The 26,389-nt window shown below is 36.3% G+C and overlaps 1 protein-coding gene across 2 annotated transcripts; it reads left to right on the forward strand.

Annotated features, from left to right (window-relative positions):
* Positions 1–1,023: 1,023 nt before the first annotated feature.
* On the forward strand, positions 1,024–26,183 carry SAR1 (SUPPRESSOR OF AUXIN RESISTANCE1). Of its 2 annotated transcripts, none has more exons than XM_086564108.1 (27): positions 1,024–1,287; positions 1,375–1,507; positions 1,591–1,849; positions 1,937–1,994; positions 4,394–4,551; positions 5,125–5,207; positions 7,147–7,248; positions 7,418–7,515; positions 8,141–8,258; positions 9,840–10,022; positions 10,177–10,363; positions 10,483–11,054; positions 11,998–12,160; positions 12,737–13,035; positions 13,130–13,317; positions 14,721–14,794; positions 14,879–15,225; positions 16,126–16,194; positions 16,273–16,591; positions 16,763–16,894; positions 18,239–18,347; positions 18,462–18,533; positions 18,674–18,809; positions 19,954–20,061; positions 24,657–24,797; positions 25,266–25,439; positions 25,530–26,183. In XM_086564108.1, exons 1-27 carry the CDS (start codon positions 1,085–1,087, stop codon positions 25,581–25,583), a joined length of 4,539 nt encoding a protein of 1,512 aa, XP_086420234.1. In that variant the 5' UTR covers positions 1,024–1,084; the 3' UTR covers positions 25,584–26,183. The 2 variants fall into 2 exon arrangements, with proteins under 2 accessions (XP_086420234.1, XP_086420236.1); XM_086564110.1 differs by having other exon boundaries at positions 1,025–1,287; positions 12,761–13,035.
* The last annotated feature ends 206 nt before the right edge of the window (positions 26,184–26,389 follow it).

Consider the following 26,389-nt stretch of genomic DNA (forward strand, 5'->3'; position numbering starts at 1 on the left):
AATTAACACATGTTACAAACACAAACAATATGGTTGCGAATAAATCTTAAACTTTACTGGCAATATCAAAATAAATGAAGGGGAAGCATCAGTGCATGTAAACATGAATCTTCACCAATATGACACCCACGAAGAAAAAGAAGTTGAGGCGACTACCTCACCCATGTCCTCTCATTATCTCAACCTAAAATAAAGTCCCAACAACATTTTTTTTTTACAAAGTGAAGAAGCTATCGATTAGTTATAATGTCGAAGTTAGTATGATACGATAATGGAAAAAACTCAAAATTTCGATCAAATGAAGAACAACAAGATTATGCCCGTATTAAAACCATAAATTACTGAGGTAAATTATTATATAAATTTAACAAGAAGTTAATAAATTTCAGCACCTACTCTATATAAACCAATATCCAACTGGCCCGAAAAGAGTGTGAGAGATTGGCGCTAACTGTTTTATTTTTTTATTTTATTTTCGAACTAGCGAAGTTTTATTTCGCTTTCCACTTTCCATTTTCGATGATTATTAGGTTGGATTAGTTTTTGGGTAAATTTGGTATTTCATGTACTTGTTTCTTTTCCAAACCAGTTTCTACGGTTAACAAGTTTGTTTTAGATTTTGTATTTTAAAGAAAAAAATCAGATGTGGGGTTGAGATTAGCGCACATTGGAATTCATTAGAGGGCCTGCGCATTGAAGAAAACCTCAAAATTAAATAATTACATCCATTTCCCACATTGAAATTATAATAAACACCATTTTATTATTAATAGTTTAAAAAAATCTCCATAATATCACTTAAATAACATAATTACCTCCCATTTTGTTTAAAAATAAATAAATAGATGAGTCTCTCCTATATAATTAAAATTATAATTTACAATTAAAAACCAAAGAAATCATCCTAACTATCGATCTCGAGGAACGGGTTTCACACCACACAGAAAATGGGTGCTGGGCCAAAATGAGTCGTTTCCAAACAAAAGAGCCCAAGAGAAGAAGAACACCACAACCTTGAAAAACCCAAAACCCAAACGACAACCAAACATCAGTTAGTTACTTCTCTTCTCTTGTAATAATAATAATGGGGACGAGTAATCGATTAGCCGGGATGGAGGTCCCCATCACCGGCACTGACCAACTCAAGTGGACTCAACTATCAGTACTCCCCTCCTCCTCCTCCTCCTCCTCCTTGGCTGCTGCTGCTGCTGTTGCTCCTCCCACAAAGGATTCTGCGTCTTGCCACATCATTACTGGAGATGACCACCCTCCCACATATCTAATCTGGTATCATTCATTTTTTTATTTTTTTTTATATAATTTCTATTAGGGTTTTTCACTGACTGACTCACTGACTGACTGACTGTCACTCAGGAGAATCCACGAGAGCTCCCCTGATACTCTGGAAATCTTGGAACTCACTGCTTCTAATCAACTTCCTACCGTTGGCCTCCGTCTCCTATTCCCTCACGCCCTCTCTCCTTTTGCTTTCATTTGCCAAAATCAGGTCACTCACCATTTTATTATCACTAACCTGCCTTTCTCTATTATCATATTTTATTTTTTTTTTTTTTTTTTTTTTTTTTGCAGATTCCAACTACTGGTGCCACTCCATATTTGCTTTACAGTCTGTCTGTTTCCGGAGTCGCTTATCTTTTCAAACTCAGACATGTTTCTGATTACTATACTTCTTATTCCATATTCCCACAAAACGACTTTATACACTTCGATTTGAACTCTCTCTCACCAATAACTTCTGTAGCCGCTACCATGGGTTGCTTAGTCGTTGGCCGCCATGATGGATCTGTTGCTTGCTTTCAACTCGGCCTACTTCATACAAGTGCACAAGGTGTGCTTTCACTGCCCACCGTCTTTTCCTACCATCAGACATAACTACTTATATACCAACACAACTAGGACCTTTTTTCATGTGTAGGTTTCATGCATGAGCTGCGAGATGTTGGAATTGGTCGTCTATGGGGTCTAATGGCAAGGTATCTGGCCTTTTCTTGTATATTTTTATGTATAGCATCGCATTTCAATGCTTTTACTTATATCCATTTTAACTCTTTACGTTTTTCTCCTAACCAAAATTAGTATACCTGTCTGCACTGCTCCATTTAGTTCCATCATCATTTGAAATTGAGCCACTAACATACATGTTGAGTGGTTGGTAGAACATATACCCTAATATATGTACATGGAATTCCCCTCTTCATTACTATAGAAGCTCCGTGAAACAAAATCATTGTCCACCCCCCACCCTCTTAAGGTGAAGTTGTTGGTGGAACATATACCCAATGCGATCTCTTGGGCTAAGAAAAGAACAAATGAATTTTGTCACGACGAAGGTGATATTATGGGATCATTTTAGACATAAAGGAGAATCTCTTGACATCTGGTTTTAGATATAAAATTCCCATTGGTGTCTTGTAGGCTTGCTTTGTATATCCATCGGGCACTCGTTGTATTTGGAGTTTTGTCACCCTTAGTACCCTACTAAGGGAGTGAGAGTTGATCACCTACTCACCTTTGGACCACCTCTATCTTGTTGCTATTTGTGGTTCTTAAGTGAGCACATTTAGCTTTGGAAAATTAGGAGCTTAAGAAGAAAGTGCCTACAAAATATGCTTCTTGCATATATATATGCTTATGGAAACCACTTTAAAATTCCACAAATGACAGAAGCAATGAATTCTTTGGAACTGTAAGGAAAATAGCCCAAAAGGCATTGGGAAAAAAATCACCACTCAGGCAACAAGAATGTTGTACAATGTTTAGACACTTTTTTTTAGCTAAAGGGTAATTGATATTAATAGCAAAAAAATGGTGTTATTGAGTTTTACAAATTATGGACTAAGAATATAATTCCCATGTTTACACAATCTCAGAAATCTATAGTAAGTAAAGTTTGGATTTTCAAGCTTGTTGAGCCAACATGGTTTATGATCCCAACAATGGTGCATCTTTCGACATTAGTACATAACTACATATTTGTTTTTCGTCACTTTGGCGTTTATTTTAATTGTTTTCGTTTTCATTCACTCCCGAAATTCCAATCAATGCCTTATGTAGATTCAAAAGTAAATTCACTCAAAAAAATTTATGCAACAAACTAAAATTGTAATGGACTCGAGTAACTGATATAATTCATTACAAAATTGAATTATAAACAATAAAAATCATTAACAAAAAACTAAAAAAAAATAAAGGGATTGGGGAATTAAGATTTAGAAAACATACCAATAAATATATGAAATATTGGGACTGAGACTTGAGAGTGTTAGTACACTTTTTTTCTCTATGCTCTTTTTCTTTTTCCAAACAATGAAAGTATTTCTCTCAATGCATAAAAGTAGAGATGGAGAGTTTTCTCATGTAAGGGTAGGCAAGGAGTTTTAATTTTCGGTGAAGTAACAAAATCGTTATCTTATATATAGTATTCCTTTTTTTTTTGCTAATCCGTATATATAGTAGTTTATTTTTTTAAGAAGTTGAGGGTGAGCCAGGGTGTACCCTGGCCCCCTGGTTCCGCCACTGACCGCGTGTGGGCTAGCGAAGCAACTTACATAGTATATCTCCTTCATTCCATTTTTTTTTTGGTAAAACTCATTCTTTCATTAAAATTTCAAACTAACAAGAGTTTATGAGGGTCGAGGGTTGGTCTCGTAGCAAGAATGCAAGATAGTACAAGACACCTTACAAACCCAATTTACAAAACAAGAGTGTTCCAATTACAAATAAAGTCTTGATATGTCACCCCTTTGAAGCTAGGATTTGCACATGCCCAATCATGTAATTCCTCTTTGATCCCTTTCACCATCCTGTAAATATCCCGTTCCACTTGTGCAAAAACTGTTGTGTTTCGCTCTTTCCACAAGTTCCATACATACTATATCGTCTGCAAAGGGGAATACTATGCATTTGCAGGTACAAATCCCAAAAAGTAGATTTTGGCACATATTTTCTACATTCTCTATATTCTATTTAAATTGTCAAGACTGAGCATATGAATATATGAACAGCACAGTAAATCTGCTGCTTTAGCTAATGCTTTCGGATGTAAGCAAGTATAGTTTCAAAGTACAGTTTCAGCCTTTTTTAAAGCAAAACACGTTGTCAATTATTTGCTTAAAATATAATAATAAACATATAAATTCCATTAATTATTTTGACCTTAAGACCTCAACAATGCACACTAAATAAAAGATACACACCAAGTGTTTAAGTTGGTTCCATTGTGATGAGTTTTGAAGAACCTGACGTAGCTATTACACTATGCCAGTCACAGCCTGACATTTCTTATTATCATTTCATTGTTAAAATGTATTTTTGTAATTTATATGTTTGTCTTCTCAATCTAATCAATTCTGTAATGACTGATATCATGTAGAGGCAGGACTGTTGGCACGGTACAGGATTTAGTAATATCAGAGGTGTATGGAAGAAAATATCTTTTTGTGGTTCATGTGGACGGGTGCTTACGTGTATGGGATCTTGATACTCATGCAAGGGTTCTCAGTCATACCATTAGCTCTGAAGCACCGGCAGGCAATTTTCCATATCTTTATTTGTGTTGACTTTAATTGTATGTTTGTTATTCAGTAATGAAAAACAGAGTGATGGAGAAGAGGGTATACACAGCATTTTTTTTTTTGGATCCATAAGGCCGCGCACGCATGTAACTATGCAAGTATACCTCTATAATATTGGGGGAGGGTAGTGAACACCCCATTTAGACACACCTCAACAGCCTTCTATGCTTGCCAGTCCCGCCCATTGGTGTGGCGCAGTTGCGGATACCTAGTGCCTCACCTTGCCTCTGACAACATAAATAACCTTTGGATGTACTGTGTCTTAAGGTCAGATCTTAATCGAAAATTAGCCACTTGAGTGGGGGAATTGAATTGTCTCAAATTCACCTGAATAGAAGAGTTGTCTTGCTCCCACAAATCAGCTCCATATATATTTTTATTTATGTATGCATCTATTTTTTCCCCACCAATGCTATTAACTACAGGTTATCAGTCAGATTGGCTGGCCTTTAGTTAGATATCATATTGAATTGATTGTTTGTTTGCATACCATGTGCGTGGTTTCTTTGTTTATGATATTTCCTGTCAGGCTGCAAGGTTTCAAGGCTTTGGGTGGGTGATATTAATCAGGATTCATGTTTGATTTCTCTGGCGATTCTATATACCAGTATGGTATGTTCCCTGAAAACTGTGTCCTTCCCTTGTTTCCTGAACCTCTTGTTTTTCTTTTTAAAAGAAACTGTTGTTTTACATTTTATATATTGCACTTCCGTCTTTGATGGAAGGTCACTTTGAAATGTTTTTGAGAAGACCAACTTATATTCAATCTTACTTTCTTTTAATACATAATATGCAAGTAGATTGATATAATTCAACATACTACATCAATGCCTAGGATATCTCATCCGAAAATCTTTGCTTATTGGGATCAGTAATACTAGTGTTTGTGCATAGACGTCGTGCACGTTTTTCTTTTGTTTATATTGAAATAATATACTAAAATAAATAACAAATTTAAAACACAAATATGTGCTTTACATACCAAAAAATATTATTAAGAGTTATTTTCATTGTCTAAAGGGCGCTCTACCGCGCATGGACTAGTACAGATTTGGAGTGCGAAGGAGGTTCTCATTGGTCTCAATGGTGCGCTCTACCCCACATTAGACATCTCTCTCTCATTCCTGCTTCCTTTCTCTCCTCCAACCCTCTTTAATTATTTCTTTAATACCTCTCTCCGATTAACATGTTAAGTTCTTCTTCCTTCACCATTACGTTTTATAAAGTGAAGAACTCCAAATATCGTAGCAAAGAGGCAAGGTTCTGGAATTAAATACTTCCCTTTCTGTAATTTTACTAGTCATATGCATCATAATAATGCCAATTAGAGATCACAGTTTTGAAATAAAACCACATTGTTATACGAAGCTTCTGTATTGTCATGAAGGTTTTTATCGATCATATGGTTTTTTGGCTGTTCAGATTTTGTGAATAGGATACATAAAAAATCATGTGTTTTCAACTAAGATTTCTCAAATATCAATATAAGAGAGACATAACAAGTTCTGTAATTCAATTTTATTTTAGAAAAATCATTATCATGGTAGCAAATAAAGAAGAAGACAAGTATTAAAAAGGAGAGAATAGACTTCTTATTAGCGGAGAGGGAGAAGAAAGTGGACTGTGATTGTTATTTTGTTTCTTAGGAGGCTAAAGAAAGAAAGATTGAGGAGGAGATAGAGAGGGAGAGAAGTGTTTAATTATTAGCCTTTTAGGTTGTCCTGGTCACTTCACTAGTGAGAAACAATGAGAACCTACTTCACAGTCTAATTCTGTATTGGGCCATATGGGGTAGACGTGCCCTTGTTTTAATAGCCCATGTAAAAATGAGAGAAAATCTAAATTGGGTTGGTTGGGGAATAATCGGAGAGAAAGCTACAGTGATATCCTAGTCTTACAGCGACTAAAGCTTAGCCTAGCCAGACCCCACACATTAAATGGAAAACATCGAATTACCTTTTTGGCCCAAAGTAATTAGTTACTACCATATGTCCTGTCAAGGACATATTTTGGAATGAGATATTAGACAGTTACAGATGTATCCTCAACTGTAAATGCAAATTGTTGCATGGACCCATCTATTAAGTGAAACAAAGTCTATTACGCATTTGCCCAACATTTTTTTATCCTATTAAATTGTTCTCAATGGGTATATTTGCTATCATAGAAAAAAAGCAATTGAAAAATAGGTCTCTCGTCCTTTATAAGAAGAGAGATATATCTGTACTTAGTGGTTAAAAAAAATAAAAAAATAAAAAGGATTTGCTGAAGTATACTTTATGGATGTTCCTGAGTGGAACCATTTGCTTGAGATCTGGATTGAACCCTTATCTTGGAAAATTATTCAAATCTGTCAGATGATAGACCCAAAGCTGTCTATTTCTTTCATGTCGATGTGGTTAATGTTCAACACGTGCATCATCACACATTAATAGTGTGTTGGCACGGTTACATTGCTACTAAAAGTTGGTGATGAATGACTGCATATTCTTGGATTTCATATTCCATGGCTTAGGGTGACGATAGCTGATATCTTGGTGCTATTTTGAAGGATTTGGATATGGAGACGATTGCCATTTTCAGCCTCCGTTTCAATCTGGGGGACAGGGTCATTTTGTTGCCTGAGACGATGAAAAACATCCATTTGATGGAGGTAAAGTCTTAAACCTGGACTGTGTGTAAGCCTGCCTGTATATTTCCTAGAGTTAGGCTGGGCACAGGTGAACTTGATCCCAGTTTGTTTATCGATGGTATACTGGTATATAGGGATTTAGTTCTAGTATCAGGTGATTTACTAACATGTAATGCTTGTTTTGCAACAGGGGCGATTTATTGACTTGATAATAACTTCTAACAAACTTTGGATACTTAAAGAAGACGGGCTACTGTTCTACAACTTATTTCATGATAAATTAAGCGTGTAAGTAAATGTCATATTACCATCTGTCTTACTTTCTCTTTAGATGCTCAAGTATCAAATACTTTACAAAGCCTTGATTTTATATTTCTTCTTTTATGCCAAGTTATTTTGATCTTGTAGTGTGAAAGTTTTAATGTATAGCAAGTAATGTATAACAATAACTTTATGCATTCAATCTCATTACATTAACTTAATTATATTATTGCCTTTTTGGTATTTAATATTGTATTTCTTTTACGTGTGTAAGGTTTTTTTGTTTCATGTGCAATTGGGATGGGATAGTAAGATGAGCAAGCTTTTATTGTATTTGAGTGTGGTCGAGTAGCTCCTCATCTACTGGGACCCAAAAAGTAATCTTTGTTATCATTGTAATTAATACAAGGTGAATTTTATCGATCAAAAGAAAAAAAAAAGGTAGTTTGTTTTGGTATAGTAGTTGTAGCTGGGTCTATCAATTTTGAAGTATAGATAACCCATTATCTGTTTAGAGTTTGCATGTTAACGACTAAACAAGTAATGTAGCTTTAATTGTGGACAGTATGTTATCAGGGTAAGTTTCTACCATAAATTTGGGTTTACATATCTGAGGAATTGAGCTTACTTATCCCTTGAAGTGATGTTGCAGAGAGGAAGCACACAGTTATAGTTTGCAGGAAGCCTTTGTTGCTGACCAGTTATTTCAAGGTTCTGAACATTCTTTAGTTGAGATGAGTTGGACCAGCCTTTTGTTATCTCCAGTGAAGGTAGTCTAATGTTCTTTGCCCTTGCTAATAGATTTCTTAACCTACTTTTCTATGTGATTATTAGTCATTAGTTATTACCTCCCTCTCATTGTCGGAGAGGGTGCCACCCACTGACAAAGAGGCATGCAGATCTAAATTTTAGAGGGGAGTGTCAAATGTCATTCATCATCCATCAGTTCTATTTACGTGGACCAACTTTTATTTATTTTATTCCTTCAGTTTAAAACAGCTTAAAGCAAGAACCATTGAACACTTTATAAAAGTGGGGGCTAGGTTTTCTTCATTGAAAAAGAAAGCTTGTTTAATGTCTGAGTTTTAGAAAAAGGTTCCACCTGGGATAACTTAAGCGACTGATTGAAAACCCCACGGCTCTGTAGGTAGATGGTGAAGTATGGAGAGTACTTCTGCAAATTTGGATTTTGTTGTCAAAGAGATGAAATTTATTAGCTGTTACAGTTTTACAGAGGGATATCATTGTCTTTGTATATTGTATTTCACTTTCTAAAGTATTTCCAACTTGTAATGTCTAGAATTTTCATTTAATCTTTTGTAACTATTATGGACTGGATTATCTACTACATACTGATAATAAAATGTCCCCCAATGTATAGTTAACATTTAAATGAAGAATTTGGATTTGGTATCCTTCTTTATTTCAATGGTTTTTCATTTCCCTATATTATTTTTGGAGTATCTTTCATTTTCATTTTATTTTATTTTATTTTATTGAATAAATTTTTTTTTATATATAATGTTGGGAAAACATTACATCAGATCATGGTGTAGTGAGAGACTAAGTCAGACAACACATACGTGATGCCTATATAAGGCTATCCCACCAAAATATCAATTGTTAAAAACCCGCCCCTCTAATCCTAGAACAATGCTGAACCGCTCCCACGAACAGATATACTACAAATGACTCGATCGATGTTGTTAAACTTTTTCGTCAAAAATCTTAGTATTTCTCTGATGTAACTTGTTGGCAGAAGCTTCAAGAATGGTTAAACCACAATTAAGTTTAATGAAAGAAACACCTAAAACTAGGTTTTAAACCTTCAAACTAGAAGAACAATTCTCTTAGAATAGATATTCAATAAAAACCAATCTAACAATTAACAATGAAGGCATAGATGCCTTGATATAATGAACAATGTTCCCAATTCTAATTGGAAACCAAAATAGAAACCTTGCTAATTAACCTAGATCTAATACAAATAGGAAACCAATGATATTAACCTATTACTGATTTAATAAAATAAGCAATTTCCAAATTTAGTAATCATGTTCCTGCATCATTCTCTCGCTCCAAATGCACCAACACATGGCGTGCAACAGCCTACTCCACAAGATTTGGCCAATCTCCGACAAATGTTCACAAGTCCAGTCCTTTAATAATCTACTTCCTGTCCATGAAATGCATGCCTACACCCTAAACTTTTCATCATTTAGTCCCATATCTCATTTGCAAAGCAACGCTCCCTGAACAAATGAAATATATTATCTTCTTCCCTGATTATTTATATCATCTCTTACTCAATTGAGAAGTACACCTTGTTAAGCGACTTACTTGCCTTGCAGGATCAGTTTGTCCCTTTTGTATCTTCTATTTTTCTGCGTAGGCTGCTTCATCCTGGGATCTATCAGAATGCTGCTTTGCGTGCCACTGCACTTGATTATAACAAACACTGGACTGATTCTGAGTTTCAATCCTTGACAATTGATGGTTTGAAAAAGGAAATATTTTCTCTTATTGAGGGCGAGGTATGGTTAATTCTCGGTACTTCTTTCATTTTCACTTTTCTCTCTTCACTTTTTGTGGTTGCTTTCGTGTCAGCAACATCTTTTAGTCTTCATTCGTTCAGGGATGGGGCACCTAGGTGTTGCTAACTAACAGTTTGATATGTTTTTTTTGCAGGTTAATGCGCCAATATCAGTAATCTATTGCTGGAAAAATTTATGCACACGATATTTTCATTATTGGTGCAAGAACAATGCACCATATGGTTTACTGGTTGATGCTTCAACAGGCGCCGTTGGTTTAATTAGAAGGAACACAGTATCTTTATTCCGGTGTTTGGAGGATATTGAGCTGCTTATCTATGGTGAGTCTGACGTCTGTAGTTTTGTGGTGTTACATAACTTTCTTTTATTTCTGAATCAAGACAAATTAATTTGTTTATGTAATATTTATGTACTAACTCAATCTTGTTACAATATGCAGGTTCTGTTGATGAATTTGGTGATTTTGTAAATTCTGGTTTGGATTTGCCGGATGATAATCTTGATCGTGAAATTCTTTTTGAGGTATTAAGATGCATCAGTAGTATCAGCCAACAATTAGGCAAAGCTGCTGGTGCTATTTTATATGAATCTCTTGTCAGTGATCAAATCATCTCATCTGAAGAACTCATCCCAGGTTTTCTGAAGGTTTTAGAAGTTGGATATAGTTCATTGGTAGGAAAACTCCATGTATCACAAATTGGAGCTGATACTGCTTGGAAGAAGGAATTAGAAGATCACAGATGTCAGAGAAAATTCTCAATCGATATGCTCTTGTCACTTCATGCTTTGCTCGGTAAAGCTGCCTCGTGGAGCAGAGTTTTGAATGTCATAGAGAACTATCTAAAGTTTCTCGTCCCTCCCAAAAGTATTCAAAGATTGGATTCGGAAGCAGTTTTCAGTATCAATTCTTCCGTAATGATTCTGTCAAGTTCTCAAGTTGCAAGAGTGATGTTTGAGTCTGCATTTGATATAATTCTGCTATTAGGCTATCTTGTGAATGTTAGAGGGCAGGTATATATCTGTTTTCTTAGAACTATTGCATAAGATATCCATGTATTTATCTGATTTTAGTTTTTACTAATACTGAAAAGAAACGTTTGAATCCATCAGTATGGTTGCATTAAGCGAATTTAGTTAATGCTATTAATACTGATAGGAAAAATATACAAGCACCTACATGGCTACATATATAATTAGATGATTCTTGGCCCTCTCAAAGGCTGCGTTTGGGTCACAGAATTGTAATTCCTTGAAAACAGAGTAAAATAGAGAAAATCAGTGTATCACCATCTGTTTAGGAGGAAGAGTAATGTAGGAATCGCGATGATTATAGGAGCTTTATTAGAAATTGACTTCCTTTTTGAATGGGAGGAAGTTGTTGTCTTCTGGAACTCCTATGAAAAAGGCGCTACCTCTCCCAAATTCTCTTTCCAGGAATCTCGGTTCAGTGAACCAATCACTGGCAATTTATTTATTATATTTTATATTCTTTTCAATTTTGAACAAGAGGCTATATTTGAACCTCTTTTCAAAATGTGGGTCTTCCAGAGTTGCAGTCATATCATAAAAACAAAAATGAGAAGTTTTTCATGATATATCATACATTTAATTGAGAGATGATGTGGTTGAGGGAACAGCGTGGACCGATTTTGATGCACGGTTTTCATACAAATGTTTGACCTACTCCAGAAGACGTTGAAACATAGAGTAGCATGTTATTGTTGGTGACAGTTGTAAGGGTCGGAGCATGTTTAACATGACACTTGACTGTTGATAACTCATGGAAATTGTTATGTGCGTGAATATGCTGTTGATTCTTGATTGTAAGCAATAGCTAATACCTGATAAAATGTTTGTGCTTCAACACTTACATAGTTTCCGATTCACTTCATATTCCATAGCTCTGTTTTTTGATGTTCTCCTTTAACTTTATGTTTTGCATGAATTGGTGCAGGTCCATATGATGCATGATGATATATCCAAGATACAACTTGAGTTGATACCTATGATTCAAGAATTTCTAAGAGAGTGGCTTATTCTTCATTTCCTGGGAACTACACCCTCTGAATCACTGGCCTTAGAAGATTTCAGTGCTCGGCTTTCATCCTTGCACATTGGTAAGATTAAATAGTTTATGTAAGAATAGACACGGTCACTATCCTACATAGACCCGTTGGAGTGTGTCCACATGCATCAGACATGCGAGATACAACACTGACAAGGAAATTCCTAAAATTGTTCTGCTTAATTGCTCTCCAAGTTATGCCTGGCTGTTAAGTTCTTATTTTGGCAGTGATATACCAAGATATATCACTCTTAGTTTTTTTTTTTTTTTTTATTAACAAGCCTGTTTTAAATGAGATCAGTAACTCTTTGATGCTGGTGGGGTTCGACCCCCAGACCTCTGGTATCATCACCCAAAGGTTTTACCGACTTTGCTAGTTGGCACCTGCAAATAATAAATAAGTGTATATCACTCTTAGTTTGTTTTTTGTTGCTCCCAGAATCTAGGGTACGGTTCAGCAACATGCATAAGATTATCTGCAGAAGATGTGATCACAAGGCTTTTTGTTGCTCCCTGTGATCACATCTTCTGCAGATAATCTTATGCATGTTGCTGAACCGTACCCTAGATTCTGGGAGTTGTTGGATTTCTTACTATTTCTAAAATGTTTCTATTCGTTTTAATCTAGTGTGCTGTTTCCAATTTTCTCCAGATAGCAGCACTATCGGGCGGTCATGGAATGAAAAGCTTGGCACTTGTGATTTTACATTGGCATGTTTGCTTTTTCTAAGTTCTGAAACTTCCTCTGAAGACCCCGCCTACTTTTCTTCAATATATTTTCCTAGTCCAAACGACATTCTTCGCTCGGCGCAAAACCACGCCAGCTGGATTATTTGGGGTGGGACTAACAAATCTTCTGCTTTCTTCAATCATACAATTGAACTTATATTGATCCTGCTTAGGCATGGCCAGTATGAAGCTGTTGAGGTCTATTTCTTATTGTACCGTTTCATTTATTTTTAAAAGAATTCCCAGCATTCCAATGTGATCCTGAAACTGTATCGTAATTTTCAATTAATAGATCCTTTTGGGTGTAAGTGATGCGCATTCACGTAAAGAAAAAACATCTCAAAGTGTTCAGGATAGTAATGGCGAATGGTGTATACAACTTCATCTTTTAGGGTTTTGCCTTCTTGCACGGGCACAAAGGGAATCACAAAGGTTTTTAAGAGAGAAAAAAGTTCGTGAAGCTGTCCGGTGTTTTTTCAGGTACACATTTCATGCATTAATAGACTTACTTTGTAAATTGATATATTTAGTCCAGTCCACCCATTATTTCTTATTATATGTGTTTTTAATTTACCTTGTAGCTTGTATTCCAGTTTAAAATGTAACCTTTCCAAGATAGGGTGGAAAAACATAGTGTGGGTCACCAAATACTGGAGATTTTGAAGTGGGGCACTTTTGATCAAGTTCAAAAGTGTTTTGTAGGATGCCACATGCGAGTATGTGACTAGAGTGTGAAAAAGCTTGGAGACTGAATTGTTTCTGTTGTGGTGATCAGTTACATACTCACAGTCACATAAATATAAGTAATCAACAAATTGAAGTTAAACATTGAAAAAACTCAGACATAATATTCTCCCATCAAAACAACAAATTTCTAAACGAAATGTTGGTGATTGCTTTATTTATTAGCAGGTTAATATGAGTTTCATCAAACTTGTCCGCAAAAAGGAGCGGAGTGTATCACAACTTAGAGGACTCTAAGCTCCGTTGGCTCTATGCACAATTTTATTGCCAAGTACATGCTAGTAGATTGAAGCATCATAGTTCTTTTCAAAGTGCATCCATTTCAACATGTACTGATGTGTGGATTGCGAAGTCTTGGTTTCGGGCAAATTTCAACACTTTGTACATTTTGACATTGACTAAGAAATTAGAATAGCAAGCATAGCTGACTACTTCAAGATGTGGAATTGAGTCGATGTTATCTTCTGAGTGGTCTACATGATTGGCAACTAGGTCTGTATTGTGATCTTATGACCACTATTTACCAAGTGGGTACTAGTTTTGGTGAGCATGATCAAAGTCATGAGATATGGAGCAAAATGAAAGTATCCACAGTGATCTTTCTAGGATGAATTGACAAATCAACCTGCTATGGTGCCCTTCAACCCGGTGTAGCACTGCAAACATTTTTCCCAAGATTTTGATGCAAAAAAGTCCCTTTTGGGGTGTTTTTTCTCTCTCTCGCCAAAGAATTCAGCTTCCAGCTTAATTTGGCTTAAAATCCACCCCTTGAATGGTTCTCTTAATTAAGTGTTTTCTTAAGGTAAATCGAGACATTTCTGATTGGTAATCTGCGAGCAATCCCCTACTTGTTAGTGAAGCACAGAAGCAAGGGTAACACCAGTGGCTTCGAAGAATTTGTTTCCTTGGGTAAATCCTTTAGAGCAGTCTTTGGAGAATGGACAGATTTTTCTTCCCTGTTTACTATTTTGATATACATTATTCTAGTCTTCTGTTCATATTTTATTAACTTGTTAAATTTCATAATCCGTCTAGGATTGGAAAAATTCAATTTCTCATTGTTGTAGATTTCTGCTTAAGAATACATATTTTATACTCTTTTTTCCCCTGATCGACAACTGCATTCTGGTTGTACTCAGAGCTTCATCTGGATGTGGAGCATCTCAGGCATTGCAAAGTTTGTCCTTCCAAGGGTTGCCTCATCCTGGTTACAGTAAGATGATCTGCAAATTGTTGGTCTTGTTAATGATGCACTGATGTTTTAAAGATTAATACTTTTCTTATTGTTTTTCCCAAGGTTCTTGTGGGTCTGATGCCTCATGGAAGCTACACTATTATCAATGGGCAATGCAAATTTTTGAACAATATAATTTGAGTGAAGGTGCTTGTCAATTTGCTCTTGCCGCTCTTGAGCAAGTTGATGAAATTCCTGGTTCTAAAGATGAAGAGGTTGGTGGGGATCCTCTTAATGAGCCTGCAACTACTGTTCGAGGGCGGCTATGGGCAAATGTCTTCAAATTTACCTTAGATCTCAACTACTATTATGATGCTTATTGTGCTATTATCTCGAATCCTGATGAGGAGAGCAAATACTTATGTCTGAGGCGCTTCATTATTGTTCTTTGCGAGCGTGGTGCTTACAAGGTTAGTAAACTATTTTCAATTATGTGATATTTACATTTTCCTTTCTTTTTATCCTTTTCTTCTTTTTGTATGGGGACGCAGTGGGGATCTATGAGCCTATTTTATCATATGAAGTTTTCTCCATAGACTACTCTGCAAGAACCTGTAGCTCATCCCATGATCTTTTCACCAAACCTACAAACTTCTTGTGATCCAATCATACATCTCCCCAATATCTTACTGGAAACTAGTAGAGGATACCGCTCAAGTTACGAGAAATTGTCAACCAGGCTGACCTGTTGAGAGCCATGGCTAGATTTGAGAAGTCCATAAGACCAAAGACCGAAGGAGTGTAATGCATGGCAGTGACTGCCAATAGTAACATGGGATGGGTAGTTCTGATTTCTGTCCATCTACGAACCATATAAAATAATCAACAGCAAGGAAGCAGTTTGTACAACAGATAACCAGCATTGGGAATTGCAAATAGGAGAATCACAAGCTCAAAGAAATCCAGGGTCATTCAAATAATGAGTAGAAAACCTCAAGGTTCGTAGTGTTGGAGGTGAAAAGAAGAGGAAGATTGGTCTGTTCACCACTAGTGCCAAAGATAAGCAATCAATGATAACGTTTACCTTGTGAGAAGCACTAATTAAACACAATCATTGTGGGTTGTTGCAAAAAAGAAAGAAAATGAAAATGAAAAAAAGGGGAGAAAAGGTTGTTGCTTTCTTCTTGAAAAGTATAATATTTTTTCACAAGGTTCATTCATCCCAATGTTACTCCAATTTTTGGTGGTTACTTCCGTATCTTCTGAAATTTATTTTATATCATCATGGTACAATGGAATGTAGTGTGAGACGATTTTACAATTTTAAAAGCACAAACAACTTCATTTGTTTTCAACTTTATTTGTTGCAGAACCTATGTGATGGTCAACTCCCGTTTGTTGGGCTAATGGAAAAGATGGAACAAGAACTAACTTGGAAGGTAAATTGTGTTAGAAGTTTCCATCTTATACTCAGATGTGTTATTGCTCCAGTGTAGTTATTATTTTGGATTTTACAGGCTGAGCGATCGGACATTGCAGCTAGACCGAATCCTTATAAATTGCTCTATGCTTTCGAGATGCATAGACACAACTGGAGAAGGGCAGCTAGCTACATGTACCGATATTCAAGTCGTTTGAGAAGTGAGGTGGCCCTAAAAGAACACCAACAGTGTTCCATGGCACTTCAAGAGAGACTCAATGGGCTCTCTGCTACTATCAATGCATTGAATCTTGTTCATCCTACTCATGCTTGGATAGATCCTCAGTTGGATGGCTACTCTAGTCTCGGTGAGCTTTATCCAAATAAAAAAGCCCGAAAAGTTGTGGAAGAAAGTTGTAAGTGCTTGTGGTTTTATGAATTAGACATCTTTGCTTCTTCTCCTGTATTGTTTCCTTATTTGCATTGGGGTATAATGATAAGCGTCAAATACTTTACCCTGATTGAGTTGACTTACCATACATGTTCTATTATTCAGAAATACTTGATCTTCTGTTTTATATTTGCAGCGCTTTCGCGCAGTGGTGTTCAATGTTGGAGGCTGCAATATTGTATTGACATTGAGAAGCTTGAGAAGGAATATGTGCTTACATTAGCAGAATATTTTCTGTCACTAGAGAATATTAAATTGAAATTGATAGGTATATGGGGAAATTTATATTTGTTTTATTATTGTTAAATTTAACTGTTCCCATCAAACCATATAAGAATCGAATGTTACCAGGATGATATGTTGAGATAAATGAGTGGTGAGAGTCATGAGACTGGAGAGATATAAAGGAATGCACATGATGGCCAACTAGCTTGGTTGGTAAAACCTTTGGGTGATGATAGCAGAGGTCTGGGGTTCAAACACCGCCGTCATTACCAAGTTACTGATCTCTTTTAAAACAGGCTTGCCAATTAAAAAAAAGAAAGAAATGTTGTAGGATGAGATAGCAGCTGACCATCTTACATACTTAGGTGGTACGAGTAGATATAAAGACTATGATAGTAGTATAAAACATGCACCTTTTTTGTTTTTATGATGCACCTGATCCTGTAGTGTGATGTTCTCTGTTACACTAGTTTCATGGATAGCATGTTTGCCGAGAAAATAATAGAGAAAGTGGTTTAATTCCGTCCTTTGGTGGATGTACTCCAGAGGAAAGTAAATTCATTTCTTTTGTCACTTTGAGCAGTACACCTGTTAAATGGGCAGGTCAGGTGACGGCTTAGAGACAGTTCATGTCTAATTAAAGTACAATTACCTTGAACGTAGGGGATCCAAGACACAAGTAGGTAGTGGAAATTTGGATTGCCAAAAGAGAGGATTGCTCTCAATTTGCTCTTGTTTTCATGAGAGTCTTCTAGTTGAAATCCTCAGTAGACCATTGATCATTGATGACGGTGACAATGAGTTAGAGTGAATGCCTAGCTTCTCTGATGAGGATGATATTGATGGTTAGGGTGGGAGTCACCTTAAGAGATTGAATAGGCAAAATTTCTGATGGATTCTGTCATGGTTGGTATCTAGATGTATTCTGCTGTTGGTACCCCTTTTTTTCAGAATTCAGAGTACTCTATGGCAAGGATGAGGATATCATTGTATTTATTCTTAATGTAGAAGCACACTGGCATCTGTGGTACAAGTTACCTAGACAATTATGATGCTGTCAATTTTTTTGTTTATAAATATTCTATTTTCTTATGGGTTTGGTATTGCGTGTAAAATCACGACGGCACTGCCATATTTAGTAATATATTGTTCTCTACATTTGGAAAAATAGTAATATACTCATTATTTGGCAATTCAATCACGAGTTGCTCATTATTTGACAGTACAATCATAATTTACAGTGTCCTACTACCTACTTGATAGACCTTTCTTGTCTTAGAGAAAGTATTTTCATAATGTTGAGGATACATGACACTATAAATTGACATTTTTATTTTTCTTACTTTCTCTATCGTCTTTAAAATTTATCTCTTTTTTTGTTTTTCAGGAAATCAAACAGATCCGTTAGATTTGGTGGATCTATTGGTCCAAGCGAACTTATACGACATGGCATTTACACTTGTGCTGAAGTTTTGGAAGGGTTCAGGATTGAAGAGGTTAAACTTTTGTATTCTAACTTTATATAATAACGTTTTTAAATCTTCGTCTAGTCTTTATTTCCTTGTGGCAGGCTTGAAATGTATCTTAATCTATTTATTCCCATGTTACAGGGAACTTGAACGAGTTTTCGTTGCTGTAGCTCTAAAATGCTCCCCAAGTAGAGTAGGAGTCTCATTTATAAGGTAGAATGTTGTCCTTTTCTATGTGAGTCTTATATACCATATGCTTTTCTTTTTCATGTAATGCACCCCTGTTACTTGGAGTCTTGGACTAATCTCAAAAGGACACGGATAAAGTGGTTAACATCCTCCATGGGTTTCAGGAATGATATCAGAACACATGACCTGCTGCTGACATCATCAGAAGAAGAATCAAGCATTCACCGTGCAGTTGATACTAGTGCTTTAGTCCATCAATCAAAAGGCAATAGCCAGTGGGAAACACTTGAGCTATATCTTGTGCGTATCTACTTATGTTTTCTTACCAGATATCTACTGCTTTGGAACTTTTGTATCAAATACCATGGTTCTAGGATCTGCTTTATTTCACACTTGTATGAAAGCATGAAAAGACAATCATTGTATCAATTTAGAACCAACTGATAAATACCAAAAGGCCGAGGAAAAAGAAAACTTTATCTTCAGCATCTGAATTTATTAGTTGTGTAATCAATCAAGTCATTTCAACGGTTAACATGCAGCAGATTTTTGAAATAACGCCCCTTTTAAACTGAGTGATAATCCATAGTATTTTCAAACATCTGTAGTGTTTACATGTGATATTGTGATGTTTATTTATGTGTTTTATTCTTCAAATCACTTTGTTACCATACTGATGCATGAGATAAGATTGTCTTGCATCTCCCTTTGGGTAATGACCCATTACTTGAAGCTTCCCCATAGAATTCCAAGCATATTCACCTTGAACAGATTGAGATCAGGACAAACATGTTGGCCTTCACAAAATTTGATGAGTATCCATACTGAATCTTCATTGTATCTTAGAGTTATATATATGAGGATCAATGAATCACGATCTTAGTCATTACAATCGGTAATGTGTGTCTAAAGACTAGACCACACTTCTGTAGACCAACATATAAGTAACGGCTTTTACAAGGACACACACAGAATGAATCTTTATTCACACAAATGTAGGTTGTGTTGGATATTTGGACACCCCTTGAAGTATACGTATACAAGTTCTTATACTATGGAGTGCTGTTGCATGTGAGTTGTTGGGTTTGTAAATTCCTTGAAAAAAATATAGGATATTTTGAACAAAACACGTGGTATAGAAACATTGTTGGTTCTTTATTTCCTTTTTCTCCCCGATGTGCGGTCATTTTGCGCGACTATCATTAAGAACTAGCAGCCTTTCTGTTCCTGTTTTTTCTTCCTTTTTTACCTTTCTAAACACACCTATTCATAATAGAAAGCCTCTTATATATAAATAACAGGGATTATTATGTAATATTAACTTTTTTTGGTTTAATATAGACGTGCAATTCATGTGCGGTAAAAAATTCTGTATATGTGTGCGAATGATTATTGGTATTGGTATCCCAACTTATCTTTAACTAATATGAACTTTTAATTGCAGGAGAAGTATAAGAAGTTGCATCCAAGATTACCAGTAATTGTTGCTGAAACACTTCTGCAGGCCGATCCTCAGATTGAGTTACCTCTTTGGCTAGTCCATTTGTTCAAGGTCCCCTCTTTCTTTAGCTTATTACTATAAATTTCACATCTTGATACTCTGACAAGATGAACTTGGGTGCTTAAAGAAACAAAGTGAAGGGGTGAAGGAGAAGAAAAAAAACTATTTGAATGAACTTATTTCAGTGTTTCAAAAAACGCATCAGCCCTCAAAAGCTTTGAGGCTTAAACCTCAATCATTGAAAAAAAAAGACTGGAAAAATCAAGAGGAGCTGTAAATTCTGAAAAGTGAGAAACAGATTGCCATGCTAATGAAATTAGTCAAATTAGTATAGCATAAATAAAATGTAGTGAGGCTTAAGGTTTTACCTTATTGGCTTATTGTATGAAAAACTGAAAATAAGTTTAAATACATATCCAAAAAAATAGGCAAATGATTAGATATAGACATAGTCGCAACTCACAAGTATATATATATATTTTTTGAAGAAATTAAAAGGGTTAAGGCTACCCAAACCTGTATTAATGAACTCGATCATAAACACAACCTAATGCATCCTCCTCCACTATACATTGTAAGCATTCATTCAGGGGAGGGGTGTAAAACAAAACAAGAGGACTTAGCTAACAGGTCAGCTGCCCTGTTAGTTTCTCTAAATACATGGTGTGTATTACAACAAGAAAGAAGAAGAATTTTCCTTCTAATAGATTCACAGATGTTGGAGCAGTACCAAGGAGGGGGAGAAGAACCATTTGTTATTTGCACTGCCAACATAGAATCTGAACATATCTCCACCCGACCACAACCAATCTTTAAGCAACCATCCAATCCCGCTTCAATAACTCTCAGTTCTTGACTTGTTACTACTACTACCTGCATAGGCTAGGAGGACATCTCCTTCATGGTCCCTAATAATGCTACCATATCCTGAGCTGGAAGGAGTTACAGAGCCATCTGTATTGAGTTAGAGGGTGCCTTCAATAGGCTTGAACCATTTGCATTTAATGATAACTTGAGCCTTAGACTTAGCGTGCGGGCCTAAGTTGTTGAGAATCACTCTACTGCTCACAGAATCTGCCGCTTCCTTTAATTGTCTTTGGAGATACTCTATCATGTCTAGCAAAATCTTTTTCTGAAGTAGGTTAGCTGACATGCTTTTGGCCTTGAACCTATGTGCGTTATGTTCTATCCATAACGCATACACAGTAGCACACACTAACACCTTCATAATCTCAATATCAATGGATTTACCCTTGCTTCTTGAGAAGATTGAAAATCACTCCTGATTAGAGTTCAACACTACGTTACCGTAGCCTAGTTTTGCCTTGATACCAGCCCACACTTTTTTGGTATAGGAACAATCAAAGAAAAGGTGCTTTGAGTTTTCATTGGATTGACCACAAAAACAACAAGATGAATGATTCAATAATTTCTTCTTGACCATCCTATCTTGTGTAAGAAGGCTACCTGAGAAAAGTTGCCAACACCCAAAAGAATGTTTGGGAACTACTAGTTTGCCCAAACTAGTCTATACCATTTAACCTTTGCATTAATATGTCTAAGGGCTACATACGCAGACCTTGCAGAAAACTTTCCCGAGTGAGTAGGAGTCCAAACCACTGTCTCCAGCCAACAAATTATAAATTTTTGTTTGAAGAATAGCAGATTTGAGCTCACTCTCTGGAAGGTCATGCACCAAAGAGTTCCAACTTCCATTCTCAACAAGGTCACTGACTTTTGCATCTATAGGAACATGTAGCATTTGTACTGCTTGTTCATTCTGGAGTAAAGACCCTTTCATGCACCAAGGGTCATGCCATACAAAAGTATTCACACCATTTGCAATAACATGTTTGACAAACTCTGCTGCTTTCTTTCTACTATTCAGTATGCCCCTCCATACCCACGAACAATCACTAGGAATCTCCATAGTCCAGAAATACTTCCTTTTAATGCTGTGCTGCCACACCCACTTAGACCGTAGAGAATCATCATTGGAAGCAATCTTGTATACTAAGCCACAGTATGAAGCTTGGTTCCAAGTTTGTGTATCAGCAATCCCAAGACCACCTTCATCTTTAGGGAGTCTAATTGTGTCATTTGAGGCTTGGTGAATCTTTCTCTTCATAGAAGGGCCCGACCACAAGAACCTATTGCAGATCTTTCCAACTCTTTCAAGAACAAGCTTTAGGGAGGACAAAAGTCCTTGCCCAGGCCCAAAATATCGATATCGATGAATATATCGGTGTACCCAAAAGATATATAGGATAACACTGATTAAATCATCGGATATATATGAAATATATTGTCGGAGTTTATATTTTAAAATGGTCCAGCATTGAGATAGATATAAAGTCTATTTTTCATTCGGTGGATATAGAAATTCTGCCAGTAGTCCTCTCAATGAGAGGATAACACTGATTGAATCAGTTGAAGTCTTCCAGCATGAGATAGAAGTCTATTTTTCCAATTAGAAATTCTGCCAGTAGTCCTCTCAATGAGAGGTAAGCAGTCTCTAATTCCAAACCTTGAAGCAACAAGAGGGAGACCAAGGTATTTAATCGGTAATGTAGCTTGAGAGACACCAAGAATATCAGCAAGGCCCTTCGCTTCTTCATCCGCCATACCACTAGTGAGAAGAGAGGTCTTACTAGGGTTAAAAGAAAGGCCCGTGGCTGAAGAAAAAGTACCCAGTATATCCTTTATAGATTGAAAATCTCCTTTACAAAAAAGGACATTATCGGCAAAGCTCAGATGTGTGATAGCAAGATGCTTAGACTTAGAGTGTGGATTAATGAGTTTCAACTCAATCCTTGCTGTAATAAGCCACTGAGAACCTCCATGATCAATACGAAAAGGTAAGGGGACAGTGGGTCACCCGGCCTTAAGCCTCTTTTACCAGGAAAGTAGCCATGAGGACTATCATTAACCAAAATAGAGAAATAAGGTGAAGTAAAGCACATACAACACCAATCAATGAACTGTTGGGGAAACTTAAATCGTTGTAAGATAAGTTGAATGGCCTTCCAACTGACAGAATCATAAGCCTTCTTAATGTCCACCTTGATAGAACATCTTGTGGTAGAATTCTTCCTGTTATAATTCCTCAAGAGCTCATGGGCCATAAGAAGGTTATCCTGAATATCTCTGCCAGGAATAAAAGCTGACGGACAATCACCAACAAAGGAGGAGATGATGGGTTTCAACCTGCTTGGAAGAACTTTAGAGATACACTTATAAACAACATTACAACAGGATATAGGTCTAAACTCATCAACCTTTGAGGGGTTTAGAGTTTTAGGCACAAGGCATATAAAAGTAGAATTTGTGCTCTTGTGAATATTAGCCAAGGAAAAAGCATACTTAACTGCTTGAATAAAATCAAAGCTAATAATAGGCCAAGCAAACTTAAAGAAGAAAGCATTATACCCATCAGGTCCAGGGGATTTGTTGTCCTCCATAGAGAAAAGAGCCTCTTTAATTCCTGATCAGACACAGGAGTAGAGAGAGTAGCACCTTCATCTTCCGACATGGTGATTTTGACCTCAATACTACTATAAAAGTCTGCATCACCAGACACTTGAGATACAGAACCAAGAAGCTCTTCAAAATAGTTAATAAAAGTATCTGCAACCTCCTCTGTACTGTTTCCTGATGCGCCCCCCTTCATCTTCAATGGACCAAATAAAGTTCCTTCCCCTTCATTCTTGAAGAATGTTGGAACATGGATGTGACTGGTGTTCCTCCATTTGTTCTCCAATGTAAACTGAAAAGGCTTAAAGCTGTTCTAAGGAATTGGGCAAGAATGAACTGCTCTGATCTTCAACTCAGAGTTAAAGCTGCTAGGGACTATCTGTTTGAGTCACAACTAAAGCTTCTCATGAACCCTTTAGATACCAACTTGAATTATATATGGTTAAGGAAGCAAAGGAACATTACTCAGTTCTAATTTGCATGGAGGAAGTGGATATAAGGCAGAGAAGTAATTGTGATTGGCTTCAGTTTGGGGATAGATCCAACGAGTATTTTCATCAGTCTCAAGTACTTAACTAATCAAATAAGTCTCAAACATAGACATAGTCGCAACTCACAAGTCACTAAACAGTAGACACGCACTGACTCACACACAGACTCATAGTCATAGACGTAAAGACACTCACTGACTCACACAGACACATAGTCATAGATATAAAGACATAATAGAATAAGGTGTTTGGATGCTCAAAACATAACCTAATAGGGACATTTTAGTTTTTAATTAACGTATTAGGGGTTAAGTTGTCAAAATAGTGGAAAAAAGTTGAAAAAACGATAATAAATTAATAATAAAAAATAAAAACCGGCTGGGGTAGGAGGCTGCGCCTCACTAAGCTTTTGAGCACATGCCTCCAACCATTGAGGCTGCCTCACGGTATACATGTATAAATTTGTGATGATGCTTATGCCTCAATGCATTTTATTAAAATTTGGCTACTGTTGTATGATCCATTTTAACCTTTGGTCATTTTATGTTGGATGTCCCAACTGGTTAATTCCTTGTTCCCTACTTATTGTTGACAAACAATAGCATTTCTTTTCCTGGCTCTCATTATAACCTTATATTAATGTTTGAAGTTATCTGATTTGCATGGTTATGGATGTAACAGGGTGGTCGAAAGGCAACTTCATGGGGGATGACTGGGCTAGAAGCCGATCCTGCATCCTTATTCCGCCTATATGTGGATTATGGTCGATTTACAGAAGCTACAAATCTGTTGCTCGAGTATTTAGAGTCTTTTGCATCTCTGGTAAATTATTCGTATCAATACTACAACTGCATAATAAATTTTATTTTCTATTTCTTTTACTGGTTGACCTATCGCATCAATATCTTATTAAATATGAAAATAGCTTTCTGTTTACCTTCTCAGTTTTCAGAACATGTTCTTTAAAATGTCTGCTGTTGATACCAGGCTACCAGCTATAGAAAAATTATTTTTTAAATGTAGGGGGATGGTGAGGGGACAAGGTCGTATAGTTTATCTTAATTTTTTTTGTTTTGTTTTGGTAGTCACTTTGTTTAGCTTCTGTTCTGTCTATGGACCAATTTAGATCAAAGCAAGAGGCGTAGACATAGTCATTGATTTGAACTTAGCTATATCCAGTGATTCGTTAACCCTCGAAAAAGATCATCTTGCTCTTTAGTAAGATGCTGTAATGCATTGATGTCTGTTTTGTGAGCTACTGAAGAAAATGTCTGCTATTAAAATTTGCAGAGACCAGCAGACATTATTAATAGAAAGAAGATGTCTGCTATTTGGTTTCCGTACTCAACCATTGAACGTCTATGGTACCAACTTGAGGAGATGGGAAGCTCTGGTCACATGATTGATCAATGTGATAAACTCAAAAAGATCTTACGTGGAGCTTTGCTCAGCCATCTAAATCAAGTATGATTTTTTCTTTCTTCTTAGCTATTAAAAAAACAAAAAAAAACAACCCTTTTCTTGTTACCCTTTTTTTCTTCATTTTGTTTACAGGTCAAAGTTGACTCCCAAGATGCTGTAAGTTCTGCAGCTTCTCAAATTCAGTGAAGAATGCAGATTTTGAGTATCGTACTTCTCAGGGATCATGAATCATCAATAGAGCCAAAAAGAAAGATCAGGAGATCCTGTTGGTCTGGTCAATCCTGGCACAACGAATGTGTCTGGGAGGCAGTTTGGTATATCTGGCTGATGCGGGAAAAACATTTTTGAGGAAAGAGTAAGCTATTTTCTTTTGGAAAGAAAGATGGACGAGTCAGACAAGGGGAAGGAAAATATTGGAAGGCCTATGAAATGAGAAAGAGTGGCTTCCATGGCATCATCTTATTTGTAACCTTTGTGTATATTTTGGTTGCTGTGAACTCCGTTTGCATCTGTTCAATTGTTCAGCAAGGATGATTTTCAGAGACCCAAGTTCTGATTTGTTACCTTGGACCCTGAAATTGTTGAAGATGATTTTGGGTTGAAATGCAGCTGTAATGTAATTGGGAGTTTATGTCCCTGTAAACAGCAACTCTTTAGTCCTGATGTAATTGGGAGTTGCCGATCGAAAGTCAACAGGTGTTTCGGAATATTTGACTAATTTATTTGGTCAAGGAAGAAGAAAATAAAAAGTTACCAACATAGTCTCAAAATTTTATGCAACAAAAACGACTTTTGCTCTCGTCTTAAACCCTTGGTTTCATTTGTAAACCCTAGTATTATTATTCAGTCACATTTTTCAGTCTTGTTGATGATATTTCACAAACATTATTTATGACTTATTTTGTGTGAGCTCAAATGGGTTTATGTAGTAGTAGTAGTAGTAATTACACTTTCTACTTTCTCCTTGAACTATAAAAATTCATAATTTCTTG

This window comes from Coptis chinensis, chromosome 6, assembly GCF_015680905.1.
Source record: "Coptis chinensis isolate HL-2020 chromosome 6, ASM1568090v1, whole genome shotgun sequence".
Lineage (NCBI taxonomy): Eukaryota > Viridiplantae > Streptophyta > Magnoliopsida > Ranunculales > Ranunculaceae > Coptis > Coptis chinensis.